Here is a 22,760-nt window from a genome sequence, read left to right on the forward strand (position 1 = left end):
CCACGCCAGAGGAACCCGGGCCGGCGTGAGCAGGACCTCGACTCTCTGGGAGACGCAAACCGAGCCTAGAATGGCAAACAAACACACACGCACACACCAAGACTCTTCATATGCGTGTGTGTGTGTTGCATTGTTTATTCATGCAGCGCACAAAGACATCCTTCAGTCCTCCTCCAGACAACCAAAAAAGATCTTTTGAGCTAAAAGAAGCTACATGATGTCCCACTTTTTTTGAAGAAGAAGAAAACTTGCTTTTGATAAATACAATCCCTAAATCTACAAATGTAGGCCAGGTCATTTCGAAAAGAAAAAAAAAACACACACAAATACACTTTGACAATATTAATGGCTTGACAATGATAATGCAAATCAAATGCAGTCCAAAAAGAAAGTGTTGGAAAGTTGTGTGTCATTTGCTGTCAATGGACTGTTAACGAAAGAAAAACAACAAAAAACTGAATAATGATTCCCAAACCAGCATGGCGTGAGACAACATTGGCTGTGCAGTGATCCAATTTCACTCTAGTGGTGCAAAAAGGATTTATTTACGACAGATAATGATCACCTTTGCTCATCTATCTCTGCCGGCGACGTATATTGATCTGCAAAACAATTAAGTGCTCTTCCAATAGGTGGCAGAATGCCGATAATTAACCTGTGTATCCACTTTTTGTGCCAGTTTGTTGAACTATTATTATTAATGTATTTGTCCCACCCTGGACGCTAAAATTGAGACAAATGTTTGTTTTTGAGGTTGCACTTACACTTGAAGCTCCTCTGGAAGGTGTCATTCGGTATTTTCATTGATATTCTTCAGCTCAAAAGTTGTCAAATGTCAGCTAACAGCTTAGCAGTGAAGTGTCCCCGTCAAGCTAACGTGACAGCAGGCTCGCCACACCGGACGTGATGTCACCGAAGTTATTTTGCGATATCATTTTCTGCGATTATCGGCGTGTAAACACATCAATCGGATTAGAAAATATAAATAATATTTTTTTTTTTTTAAATATGCAGTCGATAAAAGAGTTGCGTTATTCACCGTAGGACTCTTTTAAAATTAATAAAAGAACTGGTTAAATTGACAAATAGACAAAAAACACAAATAAAGACGGTGACTAACTTAATGAGAACAAGTTACACGCATTCCGAAGCAAACAACAACAACAACAAAAAAAAGCACGGCATTTAAAAAGCGTCCGAGAACGATTGATTTTGACACGCCGGAGCGGAACGAGTTGGCTGTTTTTGCTGCTGACTTCGCAGTCTTGGCGGCGGCAGCGAGTAACGTGGAGCAACTCGGTTTCGTCCGCTGACATCTGCACGGCTCCGGTTTGAGGGCGACACACGACGACAACCGCCGCGGCCTCGCAAAGACGCCCGGACTCATGTGAGCGTTCGACGAGGTAGGCGACGCCGCGTTTGTTTTCCCGAAGGAAGGCTCACTTTCGAGCAGATTGTGGCACACGTGCTTCCGCTGTCCTTATTTCAGGAGAAGTAACATGAACGAAACAAAAAACAACAAAAAAAGAGACTCTGGTAGAAGTACTGACTCGATTCGTTTGCTTGAGTAAAAGCAACAACAAAAAGAGCACAGATTCGGAAATTTGCTCAAGTACAAAAATAAAAAGGAAAAAGGAAATTTTGCAAACTGTCAAGTTTTTTTTTTTTTAAGCACAAAAGTTTCATTCTTTTACTCACTTAAATATTGCTCATACTGAGAAAGATTAAAAAAAAAACAACACACACACTTGACACTATCAAACATGTTTCTGTAGCTTTGCTAATGTTCCAAATTGACTTTATATTAAAAAAAAAAAAATTCAAAATCAGCTAACGGCAACTGCAAAAATGCACTTTACCCATTGATTTAACCTTTGCGGGTAACCCAAATGCGTTTTTCAGGTAAGGAGGAGGAGCTGGTGCTTTTTAGGCTGGCACAACACATCGCCACCAATCATTCGTAGAGCCCAAAACGTCGTACGATTCGGCTGTGGGAATATCTTGCTTTTCTCAATCTGTTGCCATGCAAGGGAATTCAGAGATTTGTTTCAAAATACAACATACGCGTTTGACGTTGATTGCCCCAAAAACATACAAAGACTGAAAACGATTTAATACTCAATCCGTGACTAGCGGCGTGGAAAGCCCCGCGACGACCCGGTGGGACATATTCCAGCCCCCGGAACCTTTTAAACGGCTATATTTTCCCGTCTATATTTTTCGCAGATGCTACACAAAGAAGCGTCAAATTTTGTTCCCGATCCTAGAAGTAATATTTGAGTGACAGTCGAGCGGGTCGTGGTGTCAGCGCATTCGGCGGACACGCCCACAGCGTTTGAGAGTGGACGCCGTGGCTTGATTTGATCCCAATTTTGAAGCCTCATTTTCTAAACGTGGTGATTATTTTTAATCATTCGCGTTTGGCAGGGTTGCGAACAACACTCTTCTCTGTGGTGTGCCAAATTTACAAGCCATTTATTTTCACTTTAAAGGGTCTTTATTGCGCCTTGCTTTACATTCTTCCAAGTCACTGATGTTTTTTCCGCCTTAAAAGTCCCGAAGATGTCAATTTGTCCAACTAAATCTCAGCCATGATGGACTCGATATCTCTATTTATGTCTTTTTTTGTGTGTGTGCGTATTTTGACAAATTAAGGAGTAGAAAGTCCAGGTATTTGTTTTTTAAATGTGAGCCGTAAAATAAAAAAGTATAGTACAGATATCTGAAAAGTCTCCGAACAAAATATTTGTACTTGCTTCCTCGCCACCACTACAAACGCTCGACTGATTCGAGTTGAGTCGTTTTGATGACGATGTCATAAGATGTGTTTTATTTACAGTCATGTGTTCATTATTCATGTTAAGTGAGGTGGCAGAGTTCCTAAAGTAGTTTTCTTCTTTTTTTTTTTTTAAATAAAATTTTTAATGCTGTCAATTGTTTTGCATGCATGGACGCGACGGTGCCATTCGATGTCGCCGCATGTCGCGCTCCGTTGTGCAGCCACCCGCTGGCCTCACCGAAGGCCCAATGAGGAATTTTTATTAGAGGCGGCGCACGCTAAGTCGCAGCCGTTGAATTGTTACAAAGAACTCGCACGTGCAGCCGGTTGGAATCTGCGGCAAGCGCACCGCATTGACCGCATCGGTCCGGACCAAACGCACGAGCGAACGATGACGGCGAACGCGAGACCCCCCAAGGACGCCGCATCGGCCCTGGAAACTGGAAAAGGTGAAGGTCATCGGGGTACGCTAACGTTAGCATGTGTGTTAACATCTGCTCAACATCAAAGAACAAAGGTGTTGTGTTTTTTTTTTTTAAGAAATGCTTTTTGGAATGTTCACCACTAATTGAACGTGGTGAACTCGGGAGAGCGAAGGGAAGGATTTCAAATGCATGTAAAGTTCCGACCGGGGCTCGGAGCGATCGGATGCGGGAAGGCGTGACGGACGGGACGGCCGCCGATCAAAGGGGCTTTTTGTCCTCGGGCGTCTCCATTTTGTAACCTGGAGGCGCTCCGAGCTCCTTGGCGGGGGTCCAGCGTGGCCGTCTTCCTGTGGAAATGCGAGTTTCCTCAGAGGGATCTGCCAAGCGCGCCGCGCAGTCGACATCTCACGGTATCGCTGACGCTGAGCTGAGGAGTGAACGTGCTAATAAGGAGCGCGCGACTCAGAGAAAAAGGAATTTGAAGTCAACATTGAAATTGTTGCAGTCATAAACGGCCCTCTGAGGGAAATCATATCACTTTGACACCGTTAATATGAAGGAATAAGCTCAACTCAAAAAGAAAAGTTTGCCCACACCAAAGGAGTTGCGTTGGCTCTCTTGACAATGTTGTGGGTGTTTTCACGGAATTTCAGACAGTCAAACCCAGCACCCGAGTACTTGTATGGCCGCACTATTTGTACCTCTTCTCCATGGATCATGCAAGATTTGGGGTCAGTACTAAAGTTCTGAAAGTCTGTTTATTTCCTATTCCCCGCCCCCACGTTGTCGGTGTGCGACGGTATATGATAGCAAAGGGAAGGGCAAATACCAACTTGTTTTTTAATTTCCTGCCAAGTTTGGAGAGGCGAGGATTCGTCCCGACAGCTCCGATCTTTACCCGCGGTGGTCAGAAAGCGCAGTGCGGAGTCTGTCGCTGAGATGCACGAGTGGCGTCGGCGAACGGGCCGATCGATCGCTGCCGACGGCCTCTGGAAGTATGCACGCTCGATCCTGAATCCTCTTCTTTGTGGCCATTTGCTTCTTCCTTGACAATCTCGACATGTTTTTGTGGTTGGGGGGAAAAAAAAAAAAAAAAAAAAAAAAAATGAGCGTACAGTATGTTGTTATGCGGGGCCTCAAAACCCAAAACAGGGTCACAGTTTTTCTGTCGCGGCGTCTCGGCAAAGAGTCGCTGACTGCCATTTTTGTTGCGGGTCGCTCGGTATCGAAACCCCCTCAACTGACTTTTGGGTGTCTCCTGCAGGATTTTCTCTCCCCGGAGCTGGCTGCCATGAGGGGGCGCTGTTCACGCAAACTGGGCGTGCTGGCCAAGTTGTTCTTCCTGCTGTGGGTGCTGTGGCTGGGCTACATCCTACTCGTCCTCTCCCCCTCCCCCTCCCCCTCTTCGTCGGCGTCCTCCCGCGACACGCTCGAGCCGGAGCCTCGGAAACTCGACGTCGCCGAGCCGGCCGACGGGAAGCCGGCCGCGCCCGTCTACGCCAAGCCGCCGGCGGACGACGACGCCCCGGGAGAGTGGGGCCGGGCGGCGAACCCCGACCTGAGTCCGGAGGAGAAGACGCAAGCGCAGGACAGCGTGGAGCGCTACGCCATCAACATCTTCGTCAGCGACAAGATTTCCCTCCACAGACGCATCAAAGACAGCAGGATGCCCGCGTGAGTGACGACAAGGTTTTTTGCGCTGTCGTCAAAATGGGGGAGGTAGCTCGGCTCGAAAGCCATTTCAGCTTACTTATCGTTTGTGGAACCCAAATTTCAGTTTTAAAGCCAAAGCTTTAATTGTTGGCTTACCTTTTTATGTTGTGTTTACTTTTTTAGGCCTCTTGATTTGAATGATTGCCTGAGCAAATTGCAGTTGAATTTTCCAAGGTATTGAGTTTGAAGTGGGCGGTACGGTGGGGGCGACTGGTGAGAGCGTCTGCCTCACACTTGTGAGGACCGGGGTTCAATCCCCGGCCCCGCCTGTGTGGAGTTTGCACCTGCGTGGGTTTTCTCCGGGTACTCCGCTTTCCTCCCACATCCCAAAAACATGCGTGCTAGGTTCATTGAAGACTCTAAATTGCCCGTAGGTGTGAATGTGAGTGCGAACGGTTGTTTGTTTGTATGCGCCCCGCGATTGGCTGGCGACCGGCTCAGGGCGTAAAAAAATATATGATAGCTGGGATCGGCTCCAGCACGCCCGCGACCCGCGTGAGGAGAAGCGGCTCGGAAAATGGATGGATGCGTTTTCAGCCAAAGCAGGAATCCCTTTGGTTTGAAGGATTGCCTGACCAACATTGGGGTTATTTAAAATGTATTTTAATTACAAAATCATTTCAAGGTATTTTCAATTTTCATTTTAAACCAAAACCATTTTTAAGCTGGCCTGATCAAAGTTGTGATTTAAGTTTGAATTGTTTTGCATTTTAAAGATTGCCTGACCGCATTAAAAAAAAAAAAAAAAAAAAAGTAAATAAATTAATAATTTTACTTTTAAAAAAAGGAAATATTTGAAGGCATTTACTTTTTAAGTCAAACCAAGCAACACATTGATTTTAAAGATTTCCAGACTGTCATGGAGCGAAACCTTATTCACTTTAATTCATTTTTAAAAATGTAAATGTGTTGTATTTATTTGAATGGATTTGATTTTGTGAGCACTCTGCTAGGTGCTTATTATACTGCTATCCGAGCAAGAATCCATTTTATTTCGAGTTCAACAACTCGTGCCCTTTTATTAGTTTGTTGCGTTCATATTTTAATCGTAACCAATGCTAAGGTAGCGCATCCTCACACTTTAAGCGGTTATTTTACCGCAACAAAACAAGAACCGCGTTGCTTTTGTGCTATTTTCCGTGCGCTTCAATTAACACAACCGATGTCACCTCCTTACCACTCGCAATCTTTTGGAGTCTTTAGGACAACGCAAAATATCTGCAGTCCATTTGATCCTCGGAGTCTTCAAGCTGAACCCGATTTTCAGGTCACGCTATCAAAGCAAGATCCGTGTTTAGTTCGACAACAAAGGCGGCCGAGCGCCTTTTATTTTCTAGCGTTGTTGTTTCCCCCCCCCAAAGCCTGCAAGTGGACTTTTTTTGTTTACTCGGCATCTTTGCTTGCATTTCTGCGGTATGCTGCTCCCTACCGCCTCCTTGACGACTTCACTTAATGGCTGCCATCTGGATGCCGAGCGAGACGACGTGCAAATGAGTCGCTTGTGACGTGCCGTCGCTGTCGGACGGAATCCTCGCAGCTCCCAAAATAACGGCTTTTCAGGAAAAAAAACAACACAACACAACAGCACCCCATCATGTTCGAAACTATTCCCCCCCCCCCCCCCCCCCTTCTCAAATTCTTTTTTTTTTGCATAGTTTCCCCACTTTAATCTTTAAGCTCGTCAAACGAATGTAAATATCACACAAAGATAACCCAAGTAAGAATAAAATGCAGTTGTTGAAAAGTAATGGCCCCCTTAACCTAAGAAGCGGTTGGGCCCCCCTCAGCAACAACAATTGAAGTCAAACGTTTTCTAGAACTGCCGAGAAGTCTTTCGCATCTCTGTGGAGAAGTTTTGGCCCACTCTTCCTTGCAGAATTGTTTGAATTCAGCAACACTGGAGGGTTGTCAAGCATGAACGGATTTCTTAAGGTCCGGCCACAGCATTTCAATCAAATTCAAATCCGGATTTTGACTTGGCCACTCCAAACCTTTCATTGTAATTTCGTTGTATTCACTTCAGCATCACCAACCGATGGCCAAACATTCTCCTAAAGAGTAGAATTCATGGTTCCATCAATCACAACAAGTCGTCCAGGTTCTGAAGGAGAAAAGCAGCCCCAGGCCATGTCCTTGGTTCTTTTGTAACCTCCTGGTTGTGTCGTCTCTGTGCTCTTGGGGTGATTTTTGTAGGCCGGCCACTCTTGGGAAGGTTCACCATTGTTCCGTGTTTTCTCCATTTGTGGATAAAGGCTCTCGCCATGGTTCGCTGGAGTCCTAAAGGTGGTCAGTGAAAATGAACTTGGCTTTTCAAAAAAAAAAAAAAAATGGAGACTTTTCAGACAGTTGAGCGTTTAAAATAGTTAATAGTTTTGTTCTCATGCTATCAACACTTTAAATTGGCTAATGATACATAAAACTAACAGAAAACGTGGGGACAGACCAATACTTTGGATTTCTGAAAGAATTTGAAGTCAACCATATTTGGCCCGACAGTGACGATGCATGTCGTACCTCAGGTGCCGCAGTAAGCAGTTCGACTACCGCCGTTTGCCCACCACCTCGGTCGTCATCACGTTCTACAACGAGGCCTGGTCCACGCTGCTCAGGACCGTCCACAGCGTCCTGGAGAGCACGCCCGCCGTCCTGCTCAAGGAGGTGATCCTGGTCGACGACTACAGCGACAGAGGTGGGACGCCAAGGAGGAAAATTGTGTCGTAAACCTAAATCTGATCCGGATAAATACAGGGTCTGGTCTTTTGAATCAACTGGCACCCCACGTGTTTTTGCTCCAATGTACTTGTTTCATACGTACTGTAAAATAATGCTCTAACAAATAGCAATGACGTTAAGTTGAGCCCGAAAACCAATGCGCTCATCCACATAGTCATTTGAATCCTTCAAAAATCAACTCCAGGGGGAGGAATGTACAATAGTCGTCCCTTGCTATATCGCGGTTCACTTATTGAGGGTTCCGTGCATTGTGTGCTTTTTTTATTTTTTTTTATTTATTGTACAGTACAGTTACTCAACTGCACATCTCCGGTAAAGTAAACATTGTTAGCTAATTGATATAGCCTGCCACCGCTAGTTCGAATAAATTGTAGTCAATAACGGGTGGTTAGGATAGAGGGAAAACGGAAAGAGCCGCTGGTGCTCTTTCAAGCGCAACATTAAACACAAGCGGTAACAAACGTAAACAGGTGCAACAAACCAGGGATTATCGTTTTTGATCTGTAAAATGCTGTTGTTAGCTCAAAAATGCTCCCATGATGCTACTTAGCTACGCTACCGTATTACTGCTAGCCTAAAAGCTCTGCGGTCATTCACATTGTCATTTGAATCCCTTGAAAATCAACTCTAGTGGGAGAAATGCAATTATGGATCAACTGAAACGCGACACAGACAAAACAACTATTCTTAGGAAGCACATTGGTATTTCTTTTTTTTTTTTTTTTTTTTAATTCATATTGTGACAGTAAATTCAAAGCTGACTGAAGCAGTTTTGCTATTACACTGACAATACTGTAATATAATAATTCAAGACTCACATAAAATAATAAAATATAAGCGTGCTAATCATTTTGTCACATATTAGAGTGGAGTGTTGTATAAGTCAAGTTTGCTGTTTTTCCAGGCTACCTGAAAACCAAGCTGGCAGAATACCTCAGCAACCTGCAGCGCGTCCGTCTCATCCGCACCACCAAGCGCGAGGGCCTGGTCCGGGCCCGCCTCATCGGCGCCGGCTTCGCCACCGGCGACGTGCTCACCTTCCTGGACTGCCACTGCGAGTGCGTCCCCGGCTGGATCGAGCCCCTGCTCGAGAGGTGGGTCCGCCTCACGATGGGGTTGGCCCATTAATCGCGACACGGTGGTACTTTGACCTTTGAGTGACCCGTCTCTGGATTTTGCGGAGATGCGATCTTTTCGGACTGTTTGGCATATATTCTTTATCCCCTGCGAAAAAGTGGCGTCTGCCTTTATGATGCAAGTGTGACACTCCCCCCTGGTGGCCGAGACGAACACAGCGGAAGGAGCGTCACAATGTCAGTGGGCATTGAAGCGCGAAATCACGATGCACAACTTAATGAATTTTGCAAATTAGTGTTACGGGTCACTCATAAATCACGGTACCACTGTACGCATTTACCCCGAAGAGAACATTTGCTTCTATTTATAATAAATTGGAGAACATTTCAAATGTTTAATTCAAATAGTTTGTGCTTAAAGCTACATTTGAATAATGTCATTTTTTTGGATGTTTTTTCCCCCCCCTTTTCATTCAAGGAGAATCAATCAATTCAATAGGAAATTGGATTTATGTGCAAAAATCGGATTTTGTTTTTCCTCTGTAAGGATCGGGCAGAACCCCAACACCATCGTGTGTCCCGTCATCGACACCATCGACTGGAACACCTTTGAGTTTTACATGCAGATGGAGGAGCCCATGATCGGAGGCTTCGACTGGAGGCTCACCTTCCAGTGGCACGCCGTGCCCGAGCGGGAACGCCAGCGCCGCAAGTCGCCCAGTGAACCCCTCAGGTGACTTTTTAAACGCCTTGTTTACCCTTCGTAATGTATTTGTTGAGGAATTGTGTGTATGGAGGAAATTGTTTTTTTTTCCTTTTTGGGACGAGCCAACCCCAAAAATGCTTATTGATGGTTCATTCAACAATTTGGGGGGTTAAAAAAACAAATCCCAATGCAATTCTAATGGGTGTCAATTAGCCACAAATGTTTGCTATTCTGCCGATTTTTGCGATTGACGTTCCGGCCCGGCGCCTATTTGCGCGGGGTCCACTGCATATTGTTTGACTAATATTACTGCAGCTTTTTGCTTCCCGTGTGAAACTCTTCGTCATTTGTGTCTGCATGACTGTGTTATACTGCCCCCGGTGGCCACAACAGAAGCAGTGGCAATTCATTAATCATGATGCACAAACTGTTCTTACATTCTGTTTAATTATGTTATTAGGTTGTTCTTATAAAGTACAATATTATAGAGTGCTTTTTTTTAATTATTATTATTTTTTTTTTATGAAAACATTTTTCAAAAATTTGGGCGGGGGCTGTAACTGAATAATGGCATTTCCGTTCATTTCAATAGAGAAAGATGATTTGAGATACAAGCGTTTCCGGTGTGGTCACTGAACGGATTAAACTAATATTTCAAGACACCACTCTCATGCCATTTTTTTTTTTTCCTCTTATGAGTATGAAGGTCATTTTTGTCGTGGAGGTAGAGTTCTGTATCAAATTGCCGTGACTTTGTCTGTGCTAGGTCGCCGACTATGGCGGGCGGCTTATTTGCGGTCAGCAAGGCCTACTTCGAGCACCTGGGCACTTACGACACGGGCATGGAGGTGTGGGGCGGGGAGAACTTGGAGCTCTCCTTTCGGGTCAGCACGGCCTCCCGACCGCTCCTTCGGCCGATCGGCGTGCAGTTGTAGTGTATTAAGGCTCTGACCCCTGATCAGGTGTGGCAGTGCGGCGGCAGCCTGGAGATCCACCCGTGCTCCCACGTGGGCCACGTCTTCCCCAAGAAGGCGCCGTACGCTCGGCCCAACTTCCTGCAGAACACGGTGCGGGCGGCCGAGGTGTGGATGGACGACTACAAGCAGCACTTCTACAAAAGGAACCCGCCCGCCCAAAAGGTGCGCAGCGAACGGAGCGAGACCCCCGGACCGATACGTTTTCCACTCAGAAGGAATTTTGGCATTTCTGGGGGATGTTTAGCTCACAAAGTATGACTTTATTTGCTAAGACAGTTTGAAAATCCGGTCCAATCCTGATCATCGGAATGCACAGCGGCCGATATCGTCGGTATCCAAGAGAACAAAGTTTCAGTTCCAAAGAGGAAGAAAGTCATTCATAGATTTCACAGACATGCGTCATAATAAATGAAGCCTGGGCTGTTTTATCTTAACCAGTTTTAGTCTCTCATATTTCCGCTCTGAAGCACAAAGTTTCGATGAGGAATCACTTCCTCATTCCTGCAGTGTACACGTACAGAAAAGGGAGTAGTTCCGCAAACGAACAAAGATACACTGCGCAATATTCCGGGTGCGTGTTGAAATGATGACAACTTTTACAACTGGCAGGTGACAGCTCCACACCTTTGCAAACACGTCCAGGTTAAATATTTACACCGGCTTATATGTGGCGCCAGTCGCTAAGCCTACGCTTGAACATAGTTTACATTTAAATGTAGCACAAATGAACCTAACCGTGTTGTTTGACGACGACGCCGATGATTAATATTGATCTGACAGGAGAACTACGGCGACATCTCAGAGCGCCTGCAGCTCAGAGAGAGGCTGAAGTGCAACTCGTTCCACTGGTACCTGACCAACGTCTACCCGGACCTGCACGTGCCCGAGGACAGGGAGGGCTGGCACGGAGCTGTCAGTGCCCTATTGAGTATATCTTTCAGCACGTCATTCATTCAATGACGTCTTTCACTTAATTGTTGAATATTCATGTGCATGGAATTCGTTCCCGTGGAATTTGAACCCATTTATTTATTTATTCGGGTTGGCTTGTGTCCTCCAATGGAAGGTGCGCAGCTCGGGAATCCACTCGGAGTGTCTGGACTACAACGCGCCGGATCACAATCCCACGGACTCGCACCTCTCGCTGTTTGGCTGCCACGGCCAGGGAGGCAACCAGGTGACGCGCCTCACCCCTGCCGAAGCTCGAGGATGTATTTTGATTGCGATAATTAGTTAACAGGATTGAACAAAAACGACAGGTAGCACACGGGTCATGGAGAAAGCCGTTACATTTATTGTTGCTTTTTTTTTTTCTTTCTTCCTTAAATTGGTTTATTCAACTGTATTTATTTTTTTAAAACTCATTTATCTCATAAAATACCTTATTGGATTGATTGTAACTAATAAAATGAAAGAAATTAGTAAAATAAACTGTTTTACATATGCTGTACATTTAACACAAACAATTGGTTAATTCCTTCTTAAATTATAAATGAGAGTAAATGATCAAATTAAAGCATTTTTCATCATGCACAATGCCAAAGAAACTAGCATTTATCGCGGTAGTTCTAAACCTTTAAATAACTTTTGTGAACACAAGTGGTAGCAACACATGTAGACAGACAATATAGCAATACTCACTGGCATATATTCTTTATCCTCTGCGAAAAATGACAAATATTACAGCATCTTACTGCGCTTAGATGTGTGTTTTACTGGCCCCTGGTGGCCAAGGCGCACACTGCCCATTGAATTAAAGCAAGAAATGTTGGCAAAATGGTTTTCATTCTATACATTCTATTCAAATATGTTTTTATACAATATGAGTCTTATTTTTTTAAAAAAAAGACCAAAAAAAAAAACACTGTCACAAATTTTGGGGGCTGAAAGTTGATTTGCAATACGAGTGATTTGAGTTCCGAGCTCGGTAACGGAACAAATTCAACTCGCCCGTCGACGTTGCTCTGACGCGTTTGCCTGTGTGTGTCAGTACTTTGAGTACACGTCCCGGAAGGAAATCCGCTTCAACTCGGTGACGGAGCTGTGCGCCGAGGTGGCCGAGGGCCAGACGGCCGTGGGCATGAGGCACTGCCCCGGCGACCGCGACGCCGCGCCGGCCTCCATCTTGTGGGAGTTCAGAGATGTAAGCGGCGGCCGTGTTCTCACTATCGTCCAGCTCTGTCTCTTGATCTCTCATTGTGTTCCCCACCCCCGCCACCAGGACAAAAGCATCTACCACCCTCAATCGGACAAGTGCGTCACGGCCTACCGCACTCCCGAGGGCCGCGCCGACGTCCAGATGAGGCCCTGCGACACGCTCGATCGAAACCAGCAGTGGAAGTTTGAGTGGTAGAGTGCAATGCCGTAACACTAAGTGACCTTCTTTCCTTTTTTTTTTTTGTCTCTCTCTCTCTCTCTGGGGGAAAAACTATCGAGGGAAATTGAAGGATCGGCCCCCGTTTAGTGTTTTTTTTTTTCTGCCCACGTCTGCTGCAGAGAGATCGACGATGCTGACTTTTAGCCGTCGTGTAGCATTTAAGTGCCTCTGGAAAACTTGAGTTTTAAAAATAAAATATCTGTAAGTACATGTCATGAAATGTGCGCAGACTCGCCTCAACCACTCCAGACCAACAGGGGGCAGTGTGAGGCTAACATTTCTTCCTGTGTAGCTTACATTGACAAAATATGATTTTAAAAGCAAAAGTAACAAAGGACATTTTTAAATAAAAACGCAATAAGATAATTTCAAATGAAAATATATTTTTAACGCGCCAGCATATTCGTGACAACCCCTTCGATCCTTACTAATTGGTATTGTCCAAGCCACGTACTCCCGAGGCCTTTTTCAAAGTCTCGCGAGGGCAAGCAGAAACACTGACCAAACGACACTTTTATTGTAAACAAGTGCAATTTTCCCTTCGAGAATGTTCGGAATTTTCCGGACAAAAATCTTTGTGCCTTTGTGAAAGGAGATTTCGTGCATTTTAAATGTGATTCAATGAAGGAGAACAACACCACTGTCGGATGACTTTAGTCGTTGTTTGACTTTAAACTTGCCTCTGCTGGATGTTTTCATGAAGACTGACTGTACTTGAAGTAGATAAAGGAAAAATGTCAGATGTTTTGTGTCTTGAAATATTGTCGTCGGATTTGCGGGACAAAGTTGATGTAAGCACTCCTGAAACTACTGATTCGATGCAGGGATCACTCGATTTGAAGGAAATGAATTAAAAACTTAAATGATTTATTTTGTCTTGTCTCTGTTTTGAGCAGTTAAAAAATTCACATGCAATTTCAGTCTGAAGGCAAACTTTGCATGAGAGGACGCCCCCTGGTGGTAGAAATACAAACGACATAACACGTTGACTGTCAACAAACCAGATTAAACATTTATTTGTTTATTCCTTGAGTTTTGATTTAATAGCTGTATTGGAATTCTTGAAATCTGGAAACCGTTTCCTTCCTAGTATCGGCTGCATTTTCACCTTAATAACAGTAATCCATAGAAAACGTGTAGAATCGATTCAAAGCGATTTGACTATTTGAGTTTTGAGAAATGTTTTGAATGGGGACAAACTATGGAAATCAATCTCTGTTTTTCCGGGACTTGTGGAAATCCAATGCGGAAATAAACGTTACGTGCAAAAAAATAAAAGAGCGGATGATTTATCGATAAAACCGAATAAAGTGCAAAAACGAAATAAAATAAAAAAAAAATCAACATCGTAAGAACGCAAACCTAACTGCTGTTTTATTTTGAAATGGAGGAGGAAGCTAGCGTCAATGTAGTAATTTAAAGTTAGCGGAAGACCTTCTACAACCAACCCCTTTTTTTTTTTTAAAGCCAAAGTTTGTCGGCTGCTTGAAGACACCGGAAAGCTAAAGAACCTCGGCGAGGGTTCTTGAGAGTTGACCAAGATGGACTCATTTACTCGTGCTAAATAAGAAAGCACGCTAGCTAGCTAGCTATCGAGCTAATCCGGGCAAATAATCCATTTATTTTTGTCCTGCGAATGAACGGAGGCACGGAGGTGTGGAAAGGAGGAGGAGCGCCGCAATTAGCGCTCTGGCGTCGGGCCAGCGCAAAGCGACGAAAGTCCACTCGAGGAGGCTCCGGTGACGCGGCCGGAGCAGAGAATGCCTTGTGCCGCTGAGGGCGACCACGAAGACTCGACGCCATGGCCGTCTGCAGACGGAGGCGACTCAAACTTTCGCTCAGCGCAGCCGCCGTGCTGGCCTTCCTTTTCGTCTACTGGGGCGACTTTCCGGGACAGCTCGACGCCGACGCCGACGCCGAGCCGGCGGACCTGAAGAAGCCGGTGTACGAGAAGCCCCCGCTGGATCCGGACGCCCCCGGAGAGCTGGGCCGGGCCGTCGAGTTGACGCTGAGCGCCGACGAGAAGCTCAAGCAGGACGAGAGCATTTCCAAGCATCAGGTCAACATCTACGTCAGCGACATGATCTCGCTGCATCGACGCCTGCCCGAGAGGCGGAACCCGCTGTGAGTCGCAACATTTCGCCACGCCCACACTGAAAGCTGACAGCCAATCGTGCAGAAGTTACTGTTCTTCTTCTTGACTTTTGTCCGTTGCACTGCGTTAAAAGGTGGAGATGCTGAGAGTCAAAGCATCCATACCATACATCCATTCATTTATTATCGGTTGTATCTAGAGATGCTCGATATCACTTTTGACTTGTGTTCACACTTGAGATTCAGAGTACCGATACAGCAAAGTGCACTGTGGGTACGTGACATTTCAATTCACGAGAATTCGCAAACGTGTCGAAACGCCACCGTGTAGCGCCAACTACTGGTGAGGAGGACTTACTCGATGTCAGATTTTTGTTTTGTTTTGCGTATCGATGGTCTGTATCGACGCCTTACCGATACCTGCTACCGGCACTCGCTCGACCGTAGTTGTATCGCAAGAGATAATGATACGTTTTTTTTTTTTTTTTTAAATGAACCAATTGGCTACTATTTGCATTAAATTCAACTTCTTTGGCAATTACAGCTGCCGCGACGTGCAGTACAACTACCGCTCGCTGCCGACGACCTCGGTGGTGATCGCCTTCTACAACGAGGCCTGGTCCACGTTGCTCAGGACGGTCCACAGCGTCCTGGAGACGTCTCCCGACATCCTGCTCAAGGAGGTCGTCCTCGTCGACGACTACAGCGACCGAGGTAAAACGTCGTCCGCAGAATCATTTGGACGACATTCGTACAGCGGTGCCTTGAGATACGAGTTTAATTCATTCCGGGAAAACACTCGCATCTCAAATCATCTTGCCACATTGACATAAATGGAAATGCCTTTAAACCACTGAGTCATTCTTCACAGAGGATAAAGAATATATGTATGTATGTGTGTGTGTGTGTGTGTGTGTGTGTGTGTATATATATATATATATATATATATATATATATGTATATATATATATATATATATATATATATATATATATATATATATATATATATATATATATATATATGTATATATATATATATATAAAAACATGCATATAGCTACATTGATGCTATTTGTTAGCAAGTATATGAAATTTCCCACTGTGTGTTAGCATTAAGCTGGCGGACTTGGTCAAATCTGACCACTGCGTAAATAAAATATAGTTTTTAGAACAAAATGCTTATTATTACCGTAATAAAGTCCACTTTTTTTCTCAAACCAAATATTTTTTTTTCACAATACAGTAGTCCCTTGCTATATCGCAGTTCACTGATTGCGATGTCGCAATGTTGCAGATTTTTCTGTTCAACCTCCATTTTTGCATGTGCTGAAATATGTTTACAATGTGATTAGATAAGTCATTACAGCATATTTGAGGGTATTTTAAGGCTTAAACTATAAAACAAATACTTTTATTCCATCATTGTTACATAGTTTCTATTCATTTTTAAGCTTGCAAATGTTTTTGGGTGTTGAAGTATCTTTACAAGTCATTTAAATAATACATTTCTCAAAAGTGTTTTTAAATGAGTGACTACAGTGTGTTGGACAAGTAAGTGAAGCCTTAAACTATTAATAAACTACCTTTATCCCCTTATTGTTACATATTTATTTTCTATACATTTTTATGTTTTCAAAAAAAAGTTTACAAAGATCTTAAAATGTGTTTAAAGTGTGCATGAGAAGGGCATTTTAAGGCTTAAACCATAAAACAAAGACTTTTTTTTATTCCATTAAAATGACATATTTCGTATATATTTTACACTGACAAGTTTTTCTTTTGTGTCGCAAACATTGACAGTTTTTTTTTCAGTAGTGTGTTTTAATGTTTAAAAGTTTATTTTAGGGCTGAAATGATTTTAAAAAAGTGGTTTTATATGGTTTCTCTTTGCGCGTGTCCGGAACGTAACTCCCGCGATGACCAGGGATCACTGTATAGTCCCATTTTATTTTGTATTTTGTTTATTTATTTGATTTATTTTTTAATACAATCCATAAAATCACAAGAATAACGTTGTCTTTTCGAAATGTACTTGTTAAAACATGAACTCCGTCCCTCGTTAAACTGGAAGCAAAAAGTTTGACAGCCCCCGCACATTTGTCTTTGAAATTGCGCAAAGTGCCGAATCGCGGGCCTCGCCCCCGTTCTGCAGTCCCGACAGCACAGGCGAGACAATCGCTAAATGCCGTGAGGCGTTGCTCCGCCTCAGATGAATGTCAAATGACTGCCTTGTGTCGTTGACATCGTTAAAACACCGGTTGTTCAGGACTCGTCAGCTCCTCCGATTATTGTGGCGGCGTCACGGGTGTGCCCGCGCGGTCGCCCCGTCGCGCTCACCGAACGCCAAACGCGAACATCGCGACACGCAATGTACTGCGTACGGCTCAGGCCAAAATGAATTGTAACTGGTTGCGTGCGGATCGATACTGAAATATCGATACCTCCGATACCAGATCTTGATGCTCTAAAATAGATTTTGAAATCCAAATATGGATACGTTTGATACTTCAATCATCGGAGTGGCAATGTTCATTAGCAGGAACTAAATTGTTGTGTGCAACAGTTAGGAGTTGTTGCAACACACCAGACCTGATGTTACACCACGAGACCGATTCGAGAGCTTTATGAGGAGGCGGAGAGCGCAGTGTCGTTGCGCAGATGGAGAAAATGTGAAGCTTCAAACGTTTTTTTATTTTGCGCACTTTTACGAAAAATATCCAGCAAAGAAGTGTGATGAGGGAAGGAATTATTTATTTAGTTTTTCCTGGTGCTAGTCTTGAATTTGGGAAAAACTCCAGACATGACAATAAATGGGAAAATGGTTTTGTCGCTATTGTATTGTTTTAACTATCTCTCGTAAGAATTCCCCCCGCAAGAAAACTACATTGGTTAAAGTTCATGAAGTCTTGATGACTCGCCCACCTCCGTTAATGAAAGAATTTCTATTTTGAATATCGGTACGGCGATGCTTGCCTTTTGTCTACCCGTCGTTGAATCGATGATGGATTCGCTCGTTTTCTGTCTTCTGGTCGCTCCATGAAGATCAACTCAAGGAGCCATTGGAGGAGTACCTGTCCGGCTTGCGGAAGGTACGTCTGATCCGGGCCACCAAGAGGGAGGGCCTGGTGCGCGCCCGCCTGCTGGGGGCGTCCGTCACCACGGGCGACGTGCTGACCTTCCTGGATTGCCACTGCGAGTGCCACGAAGGTTGGCTGGAGCCGCTTCTCCAAAGGTAGCCGAGACCTTTTCGCCGGGATGGCGCCGGTGGTAAACGCGCCCTCCCGTGTCGGCCCCGCCAGGATCGAGGAGGAGCCGACGGCCGTGGTGTGTCCCGTCATCGACTCCATCGAGTGGAACACCTTCAAATATTTGGGCCACGCCGGCGAGCCTCAGATCGGCGGCTTCAACTGGGGGATGGTCTTTACGTGGCACGAGATCCCAGATCACGAGAGGAAACGCCGCCGTTCGCCCATCGACGTCATCAGGTACGATTCCAAACGGTCGGAACGGTCCGCGTGAGAGAAACCGTGACTGCGATGCGGCCGACGACGGAAATAACTCTGACACTTCTGCTTTAATGTAAATAGCAATCCAAATATTGCCCCCCCCCCCAGGTCTCCCACTATGGCCGGGGGTTTGTTTGCCATCCGCAAAAACTACTTCACCTACTTGGGCACGTATGACGCGGGCATGGAAGTGTGGGGAGGAGAGAATCTGGAGTTCTCCTTCCGGGTAAGAAAAAGGTGCAGATTAAAGGCATTTGCATTGGCTTGATTGGAGAAGCCCAATTTGAGGTGCAGGTGCTTTGCATTGCAAGCGCGGTGACAGAAGCGATTCAGCTGCTGGATTTCCTTCAGATCTGGCAGTGCGGCGGCAGCCTGGAGGTCCACCCGTGCTCGCACGTGGGCCACGTCTTCCCCAAGAAGGCGCCGTACGATCGCACCAAGTCGCTGGCCAACAGCGTGCGCGCCGCCGAGGTCTGGCTGGACGAGCAGAAGGAGGTCTACTACAACCGCAACCCCCACGCCCGCGCGGTGAGTCGGACCGTCGCCAACGTCGGCGAATATCGCCCATTTACAATCCAAGTGTGACAGCGGCCGCTTCGTACGGATGACTCGCGCCTCTTCCGATTTTTGGAATAGAGAACGTTTTGCCACCGCACAAACTAGAAACATTCAGCAAAATTATTTGGAGCTCATGTCAATTTGTTGACTCTTTCACACAGAGATTCCACAAAAGGACCGCCCCTTTCATACGCATCCTGTCAAATGACCGCCCCTTTCACACAAAAGAATGCCTTTCACACGGAGATATTCCCAAATGCTCTTGCAGGTGGACTTCGGCGACGTGTCGGAGCGCCGTCGGCTGCGCGAGAAGTTGGGCTGCAAGAGCTTCAAGTGGTTCCTGGACAACATTTACCCCGAGCTCCACGTCCCCGAGGATCGGCTCGGATTTTGCGGGATGGTGAGAGACCGCGGCGACCGTCGTGTCGTCTAAGTATGGAAAGTAACTTTGAACGATAATTGCGTTGTTTTCTTTAATAGCTGAAAAATGCAGGAAAGGCCAAATTTTGTTTGGACTACAACCCGGGCGAGGGCAACAACTTTGGCAGAAGAGTCATTGTGTATCAGTGCCACGGAATGGGCCAGAACCAGGTTGGAACGACACGACACGACACGACACGACACGACACCACGCAGCGCAACAAGTCATTCAAGCAGAATTTCAACCTTTCCATGTCTTGCTGCGGCCCCTCATGGCGATTTCCTGTGACGCAGTTCTTCGAGTACTCGTCGGCCGGCGAGCTCCATTTCAACATGAAGGTCTCCATCGGCTGCGTGGAAGGCGACAACATCAGCACCTACCTGACGATGCAGCCGTGCAGAAAACGCGGGGAGCCCGTACTCGCGCACCAGAAGTTTCTCCTCAGAGAGGTAATGTCGGATGGTAGATTAAAAAAAAAAAAAGACACCAAGATAAACCAGTCCAAAAAAACCCCCCACAATTTTGAGGTGTGGCTGTGTTCAGATTGAGCCAATCACATTCAAGCTCGTGTGAAACGGGAGTCTGCGCACACCTGCCGCCATTTCAAGTGCTTCCGATTAACCCCGGATAAACTCTAGAAATTCCAGGAGGCTTTTCCCGACATTTTGCTTTCTTTTACTTTGCTTTAGTTAGTTATTTGGTTCGCTCCAGATTTTTCATAGCCCCAGTTTGTCACGAAGCAAGCAGCTAACCAGTTAACTAGCTGTACTCGTGCTCTGTTACACGTCACTTTGAATGATTTAACTTGGTCTCTCCTTTTCTTAAATCGCAAAAACCTGACATTTGAGCAGGGGTGTGTGGACTTTTTCTCCGCCGTACGAGCGGTCGAACGCTGTTTTTTTTCTTCTTGCAGGACGGCAGCCTGCTACACGCGACCAGCCGGAAGTGCGTGGAAGCGGTGGACGGGACGGACGACGGGGTGCCGGCGCCGTGTCTGCGGCCGTGCACGGGCGGCCCGCGCCAGAAGTGGACCTTTCACGAGCGCCGCTAACGGTACCGGTTCCTACGCTTTGGCCAGCCCAAGCAGGAAGCGTCCCAACTTTTAATTTTTTTATGAGTGCAGCTGGATTGTTTATGACCGGTGTTTTGTGAAGGGGATGTGTTGCTCTGATTTGATTGAAGCAGCCGTATGGATTTGGAGAGTTTTTCTGACGAAGAGGATCTGGAGCGAGCAGCTTTATTGATGTTCACTGTGTGTCCTGCAGAGGGCGCCCACGCTCCTCTCTGTGCTTCTCGTTGGACGGCAAAATAATGGGGGAGTTTTGACACTGAAAGGGAACATTTTTATTTTTATTTATTTTAATTCTCACATAGGGGCTAGTTTACCTTTTGGGTGTGCAGCTTCAAAAGACTTGAATGAAAGCCATATTTTAAAATCTTATTTCTTTTTAGTGCTTATTTTTCTGTTTTTTCTATTTTTCTTTAAACATTTTTTAATGGTTTTTATTTTTTCATTACTTCCCCCTTTTGTTCTTGTTTTCACTGTTACCTTTGGTGTATTTTTTTTTTCTTATTTCTAAATTCTTTTACTCGTTTTCATTCCTTATTTTTTTTCATTTTATTGCCTCGTCCTTTCCCAGTTTTTTCTTTCAATTTCTTGCCCTTTTTATTATTTTTTAAAATGTTCCCCTTTTTTTTTGTTCAGTTTTACATGATATATATTTTTTCCTCCCTTTTTCCATTAGTCCCATGTCAGCCATATTTTTAGTGTCATACAGCGTTTCACTTCAGGCTTGTCGCCGAACTCATTTTGGTCGCAGCCCACGTTGCAGTTGCGCCCCCCCCCCCCGGCCGTTATGACTGTCAAACCGTATAATCGCTTAACGAGATTATTACAAAGATGAAACATTTGTGGGTAACTCGTTTTGAAATCAGAAGTCAAAGAAAACTTTTGCTCAATTTATTATAAAAGGATTTAGGACGAAAAAAAATGCTCACAGTAGCTCTGCGTTATTAACTTGATCACTGTCATCCATTTTTGAGCATTTGCAAGACCCTCGGAGTATTTTGTTCTGTGAAAAAAAAAAAAAAGAGGGGAAGACTCTTCTTTCACCAGAAAGTTTGTTTTTAGTGTTTTCCTTTTTTGATAAACAGTGGTAGAACAGGGCTTGATTTCACCAAAAACTGGAAAAAGTGAGATTTTGGTGCAAAGAACATGTCAAGCGCAACAGTGACTTTGATGCTCGTACCTCAAACAAGAAAACAAGATGGCGTATACAAGTTTAAAAAAAAAAAAAAAAAAAAAAACGCACTCATGTTGTCATGGTTATGTTATTTGAAGGCAAGGCAGGAGTGGGAAAAAAAAAACAAAAAAAACGCAAACAAGGAACATGGGTAAAGCAAACTCAACAAAGTTCCACAACAGATAACCAAAGTAACCCTTAAATAAACCAAAAATGGAAACAAAACACGACTGGCAAGTAAGCAAGCGGTCAGGGACGATGCCAAACTGCAATGACGACGAACCGACCAGAAGCGAAAGACAGCAGGGAACTAAATACAAACGGATTGACGAGACAACGGCGAACACCTGGGCGAGAGCTGATTGGTCGACACAAGGCAGAAGGTGGATGACAACAGCCGGACACAATAACTCAATGAGCACACGGCAAACATGGAACAAAACTAAAGGCAACCCAAAGCAAAACAGACCGTGACGCACGTAAGACAACAGCTGAACATCAGTGGCTTTTTGGTTTGGTTTGGTTTGGTTTGTTTTTTTTACACTCCTCCTCTCCTAAAAAGCTGGCCTCTTTCAGCACGAGGTTTTATCTTTACGAAATGTGCATCGCGGTTTTTCTTGGTATATGTATATATATATATATCGAAGGAGGTAATAATGGAAGGAATTTGGATGACCTCGTCGTCGTCGGCGTTGACCTTCAGGGGAACTTATTTTGCACTTTTTTGCAATTGCTTGTGTATGTAAAGTCCGCAGTGGCAGTGAGATGAAGCACGGCGGTAGAAACGCAGCGCAACCACGAAGCACTCGGGGCGGGGAAGTTGGGTATGCTTATATGGAGTTGAATGGCTCATAAAGGGTGAAAATGGCAGCCGAGCAACCTCCTGGAAGGAGGTTCGAGTCGCATTCATAGGAAAGCGAGGGCGTTCTTTTTCTATACAGCCTTACTGTGCTATGACTTCGCTTTTTAATGAACAAATTCCAAATGATGATAAATAACGCTGGAATGTAACGTGTTGTCAAGAACCGTGGTGGCCTTACGCGTTTGTTGTGGAAAACCAGCATTTTTTGATGGTAAAAAGGGAATTTATGAATTATTGAATCTTTTTGTACCTCATATCAGTGCAATAAATCTGGACCTAAATCTGTAA

At 44.9% G+C, this 22,760-nt stretch overlaps 2 protein-coding genes across 7 annotated transcripts; both read left to right on the top strand.

Moving 5' to 3' along the window:
• Positions 1 to 1,217: 1,217 nt before the first annotated feature.
• Positions 1,218 to 13,656, top strand: poc1bl (POC1 centriolar protein homolog B (Chlamydomonas), like). Of its 6 annotated transcripts, none has more exons than XM_061664345.1 (11): positions 1,222 to 1,387; positions 4,469 to 4,878; positions 7,437 to 7,606; positions 8,555 to 8,744; positions 9,274 to 9,459; positions 10,199 to 10,316; positions 10,395 to 10,571; positions 11,190 to 11,321; positions 11,476 to 11,586; positions 12,400 to 12,552; positions 12,631 to 13,656. In XM_061664345.1, the coding sequence occupies exons 2-11, from the start codon at positions 4,496 to 4,498 to the stop codon at positions 12,760 to 12,762; spliced, it is 1,752 nt and encodes a 583-aa protein (XP_061520329.1). In that variant the 5' UTR covers positions 1,222 to 1,387; positions 4,469 to 4,495; the 3' UTR covers positions 12,763 to 13,656. The 6 variants fall into 6 exon arrangements, with proteins under 6 accessions (XP_061520334.1, XP_061520333.1, XP_061520329.1 ...); XM_061664344.1 differs by having other exon boundaries at positions 1,224 to 1,403; XM_061664348.1 differs by lacking the exon at positions 1,222 to 1,387 and adding an exon at positions 3,012 to 3,228.
• Positions 13,657 to 14,251: 595 nt separating this feature from the next.
• galnt12 (UDP-N-acetyl-alpha-D-galactosamine:polypeptide N-acetylgalactosaminyltransferase 12) lies at positions 14,252 to 22,760 on the top strand. The gene is made up of 10 exons (XM_061664351.1): positions 14,252 to 14,910; positions 15,425 to 15,594; positions 17,925 to 18,114; positions 18,182 to 18,367; positions 18,497 to 18,614; positions 18,740 to 18,916; positions 19,215 to 19,346; positions 19,427 to 19,537; positions 19,661 to 19,816; positions 20,281 to 22,760. Exons 1-10 carry the CDS (start codon positions 14,588 to 14,590, stop codon positions 20,416 to 20,418), a joined length of 1,701 nt encoding a protein of 566 aa, XP_061520335.1. The 5' UTR covers positions 14,252 to 14,587; the 3' UTR covers positions 20,419 to 22,760.

Source organism: Phycodurus eques, chromosome 20 (assembly GCF_024500275.1).
Source record: "Phycodurus eques isolate BA_2022a chromosome 20, UOR_Pequ_1.1, whole genome shotgun sequence".
In the NCBI taxonomy this organism is placed as follows: Eukaryota; Metazoa; Chordata; class Actinopteri; order Syngnathiformes; family Syngnathidae; genus Phycodurus; species Phycodurus eques.

Excerpts from the sequence above, each read along its gene's own strand:
- poc1bl (XM_061664345.1), top strand. The coding sequence starts at position 4,496 with ATGAGGGGGCGCTGTTCACGCAAACTGGGCGTGCTGGCCAAGTTGTTC. Across the intron at positions 4,879-7,436 it reads AAAGACAGCAGGATGCCCGC|GTGCCGCAGTAAGCAGTTCG; the intron begins GTGAGTGACGAC and ends GTCGTACCTCAG. Across the intron at positions 11,322-11,475 it reads GGGAGGGCTGGCACGGAGCT|GTGCGCAGCTCGGGAATCCA; the intron begins GTCAGTGCCCTA and ends CTCCAATGGAAG.
- galnt12 (XM_061664351.1), top strand. The coding sequence starts at position 14,588 with ATGGCCGTCTGCAGACGGAGGCGACTCAAACTTTCGCTCAGCGCAGCC. Across the intron at positions 19,538-19,660 it reads ACGGAATGGGCCAGAACCAG|TTCTTCGAGTACTCGTCGGC; the intron begins GTTGGAACGACA and ends CCTGTGACGCAG. Across the intron at positions 19,817-20,280 it reads AGAAGTTTCTCCTCAGAGAG|GACGGCAGCCTGCTACACGC; the intron begins GTAATGTCGGAT and ends TTCTTCTTGCAG.